General features: G+C 42.8%; 1 protein-coding gene across 1 annotated transcript in view; it reads right to left on the bottom strand.

Annotated features, from left to right (window-relative positions):
- NUP210 (nucleoporin 210) overlaps window positions 1-10,925 on the bottom strand; it is a 128,523-nt gene that overhangs the window by 80,866 nt on the left and 36,732 nt on the right. The window contains exons 14-15 of the mRNA XM_019504616.1: window positions 8,061-8,259; window positions 6,324-6,469 (exon numbers count right to left, since the gene is read on the bottom strand). Coding sequence (XP_019360161.1) covers window positions 6,324-6,469; window positions 8,061-8,259 — 345 coding nt within the window. The remainder of the gene's footprint in view (window positions 1-6,323; window positions 6,470-8,060; window positions 8,260-10,925) is intronic.

Genomic DNA, 10,925 nt, shown 5'->3' with positions numbered 1-10,925 from the left:
TATAAAAAAAAAAAGAAAAGAGATGCTGGGTGGGCCCTGGAGCCACTGAAGAAAACGGCACTCTCTCCCATGCTTAAAAAGGGTCAGAATTACATCCTCTAACTTTTGAAATTCTCCAACTTGACAGTTATCTCCCAAGTAGAAATGTTTTCCAGAATCTGCACTTTATATGTTTATTTACACTACTGAATGAAATCAAAGGTTTGAAGTGAGACTTCCTAGGAATATTATGCCGAATTAAACAGTAATGTACATCTTGGCAAAAATGCATGGGAGATTATGCTTGGCAACTGTTCCTCAGCTCTGGAACTCCCTCCCTTCTTGAGATCTACCAAAGCCTGAGCCTGGACATCTCTCAGAAGCATTGCAAGAGTATCCTATTTGGGCAGGCATTTATCAAACAAAGCTGGCCTGAGGTGCTGTTTAGCGGATCTCTGTTTTATTTTGATAATCTAGTAGCCCTGTCGAGTTGTTCTGTTGGGAGTGGCGGCATATAAATCACAAAAGTAAATAAATCTTGTGCCACCATCTCATTGACTTCAATGGGACTGCCTGTGATGTTTATTTACATAGAAACTGGTCCAACATTTGTAATATGTAAACAATAATTTGTTTCAAGTGTTTTACAACCTCATTTAAGTATATATTGGATTTACAGGTAAAGGGCTGGTACTCAATATTTTCTAGGACCATGTGGAAACACAATTATAAATGCCAGGCATTGTTCTTTTGGGCTTTTTTTACTCTACCTCACAGGATACACTTTTTCCATAAACTTCCATGTGTCACCAAGAATGTGGGATTAAATAATTTATGCTGTTGGCGTTTGTTCATTCTTCTGTGATAAGACCTTTCACTCTTCTTTATTCTGCGGACCAGTTCATGTGACATCTCATCCAACACCCCCATCCTGCCCAAATCCCCCGCGCCAAAAACCAACAACAACCCACCACAGCAAACTTATTATTCTGAAGACCAGAAATCACGGTTTCAAAAATACCATAAAATGGTGATTTTCAAAGTCTTTGATACTGGTAGCTAAATAAGAGGCCAGGAACTATTAGTCAGGACGCATTTAATAATCCTAAAAGGATCTATTCTTTGAGTCTTTACCTGACAGTCATTTTATTGCCTATGGAAGGAGGAATTAGTTTTTTTTATCTGAAATATAACAAGCTCAAACATTTTTGCAGATTTCAGTCTTAATGAGAGAAGATCTTTTATTACGTTCATGATGTTTCAATATTTTTTGACAGCTCAGGTTGTCTGAAACATATACAAAGAACTCTTCTTGAGGAAGCGTCTTTGATCTGGTACAAGCTCTGTTTATTGCTTCTGTCCCCAAACCTGGTACATTCCATTTTATAATCTCACTCCATACTTCAACACCAAGAAATGAAATGCTGTCTTTGATAAATGTAACTTTTCCCAGCTCAGTGGACATCTTTTAATATACTCTCTATATTTACTTGTTTGAACTCTTACATGTCAGTTTAATTCTTGAATATATTACCTGCATGAGTGTTGTGTTACATCTTTAGATTCCAATAGCTTATCTTATTTATCATATGTATGTGTTACTATTTCTGAAATCCACAGCCTCTTTGTTCTGTAATACTACATTGTGCTTTGATTTTAGTTCATGTAGTATTCATAATTGAACAAGAATATTTTATAAATTAAATTGGCATAAAGGACACTAATAATAAAAAAGATGGGATGATTACTGGCAGAAGGGAGGAAATGTTCAGGGGATGAGACAAAGGACCACTTTTGTCTTTTAACTACTCAACTTAAGCCAGATTGGCTGAGTAGAATAAGTCACGACTGATTATAACGCAATTCCACTTTAGCCAAATTGGTCCCAGTATTCAGATTGTTGGGATTTTAAGGAAAAATTATTTATTCCAGAAGCCAAAAATTTTACTATACTAAGACATACCAGCCTTACCTTGTCTGATATCAGTATTTCATTACTAATTATGAGGCTAAACTCATTGCACAGTATTGCTTAGTACTGCCCTTCAATTCAGGATTTTATTTTCTAGGCCTGTGCGAATAGGGAAGGATTCAATTTGGATTCGGCCGATTCGGAGGACAGTGATTTGATTCGGAGATTCAGATCACTGTCCTGAATTGATCTGGCTGAATCAGCTTTAGAAGATTTGGTGCTGATTCAGAGTGGCCAGGGAGAGGCAGGCACAGCCAGGAAGCTCCTTCGGCTGTGCCTGCCTCTCCGGGCGGGGGAGCCGCAGGAGAAGTCCCCATGGCTGCCCTGCTCAGCCCCACCCCCGCCCGACCCCAACCTAGTCCTGGCACTTAAAAAAAAAAGCCCTGTACTCACTGGCTGCAGGAGTGGTGATTGGGACCTCCAGGTGCTCATGGCAGAGCCCAACCCCCCACGCCATGCAGCATGGGAAAGTGGGGATTCCCTCCACCCCCTCCCTGCACTTGACACCCCTGTGGCAGCTGCCCCATGGCAGTGGCCTGCCAAGCCACACCACATCTGTGCCATGGGGGAGCTGCCACACAGGTGCCAAGCGGGAGGGGGTGGGGAGATCCCTGCTGCCTGGGGGACCTCTGCCACAAGTCCTCAGAGGCCCCCAATCACTGCTGCCAGAACCAGTGAGTGCGGGGCTCTTGTCCTTTTTTTTTTTTTTTTGAAGTTCCGGGAGGCTGGGCTGGGTGGGGGATGGGGCAGCCATTGGGGCTTCTCCTGTGGCTCCTCTAGCTGTGCCTGCCTCTGCCCCAGTGAGGAGAGCCGTGGGGGCTATGCCCTGCTGCTGCTTGCCCAGCCAGTGCTGTGAAGGCGTGGCTTACTCGGGGCAGTGGCAGGGCATAGCACCTGCTCCCAGCGCTGCCACGACCACATCAGCGCTGGGAGCGGGGGCTTTGCCCTGTCACCACTTGCCAGCTGATGTGCAAAGCAGGTGCAGCAGCACTTGGAGTGGGGGCTGTGCCTTGCTGCCACTTGCCCACTGCCGTGTCCACAGCCCACCCCAGGTGGGCAAGCAGTAGCAGGACAGAGTGCCCGCTCCCAGCAATGCCGTGCCCCCTGCCCGAGTAACATGCTCCCCACCACAGCTGGGCAGCTTGCCCCAGCCCCAATCCCTCCATCCCCCACACCCCTTCCCTCCCACCTCCCCCAACCCCAAAAGATTTACCAGCTGGAGGCAGTTGTCTCAGCTGCGTGTTTAGTCTATGGCCGAATCTCTGAAGTGGCCAAATCTTTTCTGAATTGATTCAGATGCTTTGAATCAATTCGGAGCTTTTACTTGGTCTGCTGATTCGATTAGGATTCAGATTCAGAGATTCAGTCTCTGAATCAGGCCGAATCTCCTCCAAATTGAATCAACTACCAAAGCTTTGCACTGCCCTATTATTGTCCTATTTTGCTTTGTCATCTGTCCACCACTGAAAACATTTTTATTTTTTGCAAGGCTTTTTGCCAAATACAGTGAAAGCTCTGTTATCCTGCATCTCCCAGGAATGGGGGATGCCAGATAACAAAATATGCTGTTTAACTGAGTGGCCCAGGCCGCTGCTTCTCCCGCCGCATCTGGGACATCCCACTGCCCCTCCCACGGCACTGCCATCCCTCCTGTGGGCCCCACAGGACAGGGAGGTGGGCCTCGCACAGCCTTTTATGCCTCCAGGCCATGGGGGCTTGGCAGCACAAGCTGCTTTGCCCTGGGCTGTGGGGGCCCTGAAAAACCGGTAGTGCCACAGTGGGCACTTCCGGTTTCACTTTCTCTTACAAGCCGGCATGCCAGTTAATTGAGCATGCTGGCTTGTAAGATGCTGGTTAACAGAACTTTTACTGGAACAGGTTTGTGCACTGTGACAGGAACTGTAATAAGACAGGCCTGCCTTTCTTTGCTGCTGTGATCATGCACTTGTGACTGCTCTCATTACTAGTTTATTAGGCCGTTAATTATTTTTAAATAGCCAGTTTGAATCTTTGAAGGCTCTGAGCTTCCCACACCCTCATATCAGAGTGAACTGAGTAGTAACTAATTAACCAGACAGCTATGTTTTGGAGAAGAAAAAGTATATCCATGTCCTGAATGATTTCATGAACTGATTGTGAAGTCCAAGTCTATTTATAAAATTCTGTGAAAGAGATACCATTTCGCTGCACACTTTCTTCATTTGCTTCTCACAGCACCTTCTCATTTCCCATAATGTCATACTGCTTTTATTGAGATCTGCAGTACACAGCCCTTGTTTCTTTACTGTGGTTTCCATATTTGCTTCTGAAAGATCTACTATGCTGTACCTTTTCTTGAGCAGAGAACAGTCCTTTCTAAATGTTACTGTTTTGCTACACAACTTCAAAAATGGATTACTGCAACAAACTCATTTTCAGCCTAGGAAGAAGTGGAAAAAATGCACCATCTCAGTGGTACTCAACTTCCAGCACATGAAACTATGTCTACCTAGCCTGCAGGGCTTCCTAAGTGTCCTGAAATCTAGCTGTGGGGGAGGAATGGCAATTAACACTGCTATTGCTCCCCTGCCACTGGATTGCCTTGATGGGCCAAGTGCCATAGTCCTGTGTACGGGGCCAGGGCTCCAAGCATGATCTAGCATGGGGCCCCAGCAAGTATGTGGGGCCAAGCTCAGTGGGTGTGCACCAGATAAGGCCCTGGTCAGGCTGGCAGGCATGTTGATTAGGCCTGTGGACTGACTGCACACCACTGACCATGAGGCCAAAAGTTTGGGCATCCCTGCACTAACTCACTACAGTATACTATCAATTTCCTTAAACACTGTTTAAGCAGACGCCTGAAAAAGAAAAACTTCACAAGATATAAATGTCAGCAGAGAAATCAAATGTCTTTCAGTACCGTAGAAAATGAGGGCCACAAGGGACCTCAGGAGATCTAGTTCAAACCCCTGCTCAAAGTAGGACCATCCCCAACTAGATCATCCCAGCCAAGGCTTTGTCTAGATGAATTTTAAAAACCTCCAAGGATGGAGATTCCACAACTTCTCTGGGGTAACCTGTTTCAGTGGTTCCTACTCTCCCAGTGAGAAAGTTTCATCTAATGTCTAACCTAAATGTCCCTTTCTGCAACCTGAGCTCATTGTTCCTTGTTCTGCTTTCTGACACCACTGAGAACAGTCTAGATCCATCTTCTTTTGAACCAGCCTTCAGGTAGTTGAAGGCTGCTATTAAACCAGCCTTCACGTAGTTGAAGGCTGCTATTAAATCCCACCTCAGTCTTCTCTTCTCCAGACTAAATGAGCCCAGCTCCCTCAGCTTAACTTCATAAGTCATGTGCTGCAGCCCCTTAATCATTTTTGTTGTCTTCCTATGGACTCTCTCCAATTTGTCCACATCCTTTCTGTAGTGGGAAGCTCAAAACTGGACATGATACTCCAGATGTGGCCTCACCAGTGCCAAACAGGTGCGAATAATCACTTCCTTCAGTCTGCTGGCAATGCTCCTACTAATGCAGCCTCATATGCCATTAGCTTTATTGGAAACAAGGGCACACTGTTGGCAAATATTCAGCTTACTGTCCACTGTAACTCAAAGGTCCTTCTCTGCACAGTTTCTGCTAAACCAGTCGGTCCACAACCTGTACTCATGCCTAGGATTTTTCCGTCCTATGTGCAGGACTTGGCATTTCTCCTTATTGAACCTCATGAGATTTCTTTTGGCCTCCAATGTGTCCAAGTCTCTCTGAATCATAGTCCTAACCTCCAGCATATCTACTACTTCCCCCAGCTTGGTGTCATCTGCTAACTTGCTGTGGGTACATTCCATCCCATCTTCCAGGTCATTGATGAAGATATTGAACAAAAGCAGTCCTCTGCTTCCTCTGGGTAACAGAGTGTCTTAAGACACTCTCTTGGACCCAGAGGAACTTCCACCTTCAGCTTCCTCTGTGCAAAAATAAAGTTTATTTTCTACCTATGGGGACTTTCTTACTATCTTTAAATTTTCCCTGAGCCTGAGGAAGGGTGTATATGCCCGAAAGTTTGCAGAAAAAGCCATTTTTTTTGCAATTTCTTCGTTGGTCTAATAAAAGGTCTCATCTCTGAACCAAGAGTGCTAGAGTTTTGCATTTCTTGTTAAAGTCAAGCTATATCACATCCACTGGCGTCCACACATCCACAGAGCCAGTCATCACACCAAAGTAAATTCAGACGTAAGCATGCACTTACTACTTTTCTAAATCAGAGAGCCACACTTACCTAAACCAGGATCATGAGATCATCATTTCATTTTTTACACATAGGTTTCACAATAGAATTGTTACTTAAAAGTTTTAGGAGCAGAAATGAAAGAAAATGTTCAAGAGTATTCTTACTTTTAGTGGCAGATAAGCAGCAATCGTGATGCTAGCACTAAGGTGGACATGACCATGAGTATAACTAACCACAAGCGTTGTATATCCTTGAGCTTCAGCTTTCACTCTGACTCCACTGCAATAGTCAGAAAGTGGCTTCAGTCTCCCTGTCACAAGAAGAAACACATACGCACACATTTGGAAACAGCTGACAGTTCTTAATGTAGCTTCTCAACAATAATATGTATATACTTAGAAGATTCAAAGAATATGTACTCCTGTGACCACAAAGGTAAAATGTAACCCACCTAATTTTATCCAATAATGTATTATCATCAGTTTCAAAACTTTCACCTTACTCAAGTATACTTGTTTCATAAACTTCTTTTACTTCCAGATCATTCAAAAGGAAGAGATGGCTCTCTTCTTTAGGGCACAGAACAATATAATTTGTTTCCTCATTTAGCAGAGTACTTTAAACTTGCTGTTTTAAATTGAAACTGGCTTGTAACTAAGCCCAAATAAACTACATAGTCCAGACACCCTTTTCTACATGAACATATGCAATACATCATGCACTAAGTTAATGATTAAGGCTAGGTACAGATATTCAAAAAACCTGAGGTGGAATTGATTTATGTTACACCGTTTTCTGTAACTGGTATAGTTTAGATTGGTAGTAAACACAACACACATTTGCCTCTTGAGGTGAGGGAAGTGGGGTGACCAGGTTCTGCCATTTTTAAAACAGTCTGTGTGTGCTGAACTTCTCTTCTATTATGCATATAGGCTGGTTTCCAAACACATATATCAGTAAAAGTGTAACGGCTCCACCTGTCCTAAGTGTTAAACCTTAAGCTAGATGAAGTCAAGGTATTTCCACTGTATGCTCCTTTTTGCTGAACCATTTTCTTTACAGTACAATGGCAAATTAGATACAGACATTTAAAATAGCTGCTTCTCAGACAAACAGATATCCAAATTTTTCTGGCTCTATAATACAGTCACATAGACTATAGGCCATACAAGAGGATGGTTAGAAAGGACTGTGGCCATACCTCATTTAGAGGCAGGAAACACAATGTGAAAAGACTCAGCCAGGTGGCACAGAAGTCTTACTGGCAAATTTGGAAGATGCACATCCTGTACTTTAGTAAAAAAAAAGTGCTATAATGGGTGACAATAGCTAGGAATATACCTGAGGAAATGAATGCTTAAAGCTTAAGAACAGAAGTGTTCTGGTACTGCTGACAAAATATAAAAGTTCCCAGCACCACTTCTCCCAAAAATAGACTAACAATCAGGGGCCAGATGGGTTAATGGAATTAAGAGAGACCGTACCACTCCTTAGTCAAATCTGCTCTATTTGAGAGTCTGATTGCCTCACATTAGGCCCACAGTCCATATGCTTATTTATTAAATGTGAGGAATCAATCAGGTGTGTTATAGCTAAAATCGTGGAAAAATAGTAAAGTTATGTGCAAGTCTGCACATGCCAGCATTTTAGATGCATTTATTGTTACAGCTTTTGGAATACTCAGAAATGCTATGAGAAGAAAAAAAAATGCCACTCCATAAAAAGAGGGCATTTTAAAAATAGAGAAATATCAAACTACTTTATCTCTTCATTTGAAGTTGGACATCCTCTGCCAATTTTCTATACAACCGCTGAAACAGAAATTACAAGTGGGTAAAGGACTTCTATTTGTACCATCTCTGTTTTGCAAAGTGAACTAAATGCATCTTTTCTAAAATCACCTTGAAGTGGTTTGAACACACCACGGTTGTCTACCTCCACAACTAAATCAAAATGTGAACAGTCGCTCAGTGTGACCATCTCACTGGTTTCAACATTCATTAGACCATTAATCCTCAGGGGTAGCTCCAATATCTGACCAACACGTGCCTCAACTTGACATGGAGTGAACTCCATGCCACTGGGTTCAGTTACATATACCTGAGGGAGACAAGAAACAAAGATGTAAGACAGGCTGCATGAAACCAGTTATAAAAGAAGATGGAGACAGGAAGGCTTAAGTCCCAGTCATTACGCCTTGCCCTACAATTCCTCAGTATTCTTAACTCTCTCAAAGACATCTCAATGTAATCAACTTTCCTCTGACTAAGGAGGGCAGAAAACAATGCTCTACCTATACACTTTCATTGCCTGTCTGTCTGCCACAAAGACATCCAAGAGCAGTGGTTCTCAACTTTTTTTTTTTTTTCCCCAGATGCAAGACACCTCATCTCAAAAACTAATTTATTACAGTGCTTACCTCCTTGCCAAGGGGCCAAGCAGTAGGGTTGTGTGAAATTTCGATGGGTGTTTCACTTCAAAGCTGTTTTGATGCATTTCGAGCTCAAAACAGCGAAACTGAAATGAAATGAAAGGCTTCAAAACAGCTTTGAAACGAAATGAGGGCACTTGAAATGTTTCAAATGTTTCGAGTTTCAAATCTGGGCTTGCTTGCAGCTAAACAGAAACTAAAGAGAGGGAGGGGGAAGAGGGGGGAAAGACTGCTCTGACATTGACTGTGTAGCTGGCCAGTGACTATGATCCTTCCCTGAGGTCCCTTCCAATCCCAGTGCTCTGGGGGAGGGACAGAAAAACAGCATAAAAAGCATTGCTTGAACTGAGCTTTCTCTGTGCCTTCACACTTACAAGTGATACAGAGTTTTCCTCTGAACAGGTTGAGGTGCAGTTTCCTAGAACCCCTTGCACCTATCTCCTTGAAACTTGATAGGCTTTGTGGCCTCAGCAGGGCCACCATCCCTGCTGTCTTCATTCAAATCAGGAAAGAAATGACAAAGTTATAGGCATTCCCCATTATAGTCTATGGGCAAAAACATCGAAACACGTTGAAACAGCAAAAAAGTTTTGACTAAATGAAATGGAACAGTGCTTCGAAACAGCGAAACAAAACACTGTCCCTTCAAGATGGCAAAACAGAAGTCGAAATGAAACCGTGCTGTTTCACACAGCCCTACCAAGCAGCATCCACGTGAAGATGAGCCTGAGTCTGCACTACTCACACCTATGCTCACTTTTCAAAAGATCTCCTGGTATCCCAGCTGTGCATCAGCACCATAGCTGAGAATCACTAGCCTAGAGAGTGCCTAGAAACATCCTCTAAAATTAAGACCCTTCCTTCATACTGGTCCAAGTCCCTACCAGACTGAAGAGCTTTTTCAAGTTTGTATTCTGTGGATTCACTCCCTATTCCGTGCCCCTCAACTACCAGATGTATTAAAATATAAGATGACCCTGACTAAAAGATGACTCTTCCCAATAATCAGATTCTATATATGGAAATCGTATAAATTTGGGATAATTTTCCAAGTAGAGAACATAATTATTGGAGATTTGCTTTGAATGTGTCCCCTTCCCACTGCTATAGCAGGAAAAGTAAATTTGGGGGTTACATAGCCCCGTTGCCCTCTGCCTCCCCCCAACTTCTTCCCCCAGCAGCCCCTTCCCCATTCCTTATGGTCAGAACCTACTGTCCCTGGGCACATAGAAGTGAAAGGCAAATTGGAAAACACTGACTTTTAAATAAAGCATAGACTTAATTCATCCAGAATTGATGCAAGTTGCCTTTTTTTTAAACTACTGCAGGTTTTGGCACATCATAAACACATTTTTAAGTAGCACTTTTGTTCCTACTGCTGTACAGTATAAACTATGAATGATGTTACTCCAAAGCCAAAAGACTCATGATTTACCATACAGCTCATTGGGCTGGGCACCAGCAGAGGCCATAGTGTTTCAAGCCATGGCAACCCCACAGCTCAGCACGCGTGCTCCAGAAACCATCCCACAAAGGATCCACGTGCTAATTAGCCCCTCCACTCTTGACTGGAACCAGGTGTTCTTGTTATGAGCCCTGGGATCCTCCAAAAAAACTATATGCAGATGAGGGGCAGGGTAACTTGGTACAGCTTCAGGCCACACTAATCATATGCACCAGGCTTAGAGAAGGTGGGGGAGAGAGGGACTCTGGGTGAGCTGTGTGGGGCCCTATTTGGTGATGTTTGTCAGACATTTAAGGCTGCCCTTGTATACAAACTTAAGACGAAGAGATTTGCCCCCCATGCTGATTAGGCGTAAAAATCTTGTTTAGTATTCAAGTAAATATAGTAGCTTTTAAGATGTTCAGCATTTTCTCCCTCTACAGACACTGCCAGATACAGGTGGCATCTAAGCAGGAAAGGAGATAACAGCAACGTGTAGAAAGAACTCTAGCAAGTATTCCATGGGAGATTTAAATTATTTTATTTATATTTATGTTGCTGACAGAATATTTAAGGGACACTTTTTAAACAGTGTATTGATATGAGGTTGTTGTGTTTCAGATTTCCTTCCACCTGAAAAGAACAAATTAAATAAAACAAATCAATAAGCAATTTTTATTTACAGAAGTAATCATTCTGTATGAAGTACCATCAGAAAACCCAAAGGTTTCATGCTGGAAGTAAAACAGGCAGCATCACGTCCTAGAAACTCAGATTGTTCAGAAGTTTTATATAAAAAAATGTACATAGATACATCAACCCAAATGTTGACATGCCCTTGGAACCCTATTAGTTGTTGCTCTAATTTAATAGTTTCTTGCTATTGTTAAA

The sequence above is a fragment of the Gavialis gangeticus genome, unplaced genomic scaffold (assembly GCF_001723915.1).
Source record: "Gavialis gangeticus isolate Ggan-Ray unplaced genomic scaffold, GavGan_comp1, whole genome shotgun sequence".
NCBI lineage: Eukaryota > Metazoa > Chordata > Crocodylia > Gavialidae > Gavialis > Gavialis gangeticus.
This window is presented reverse-complemented; position numbering and strand designations above follow the sequence as displayed.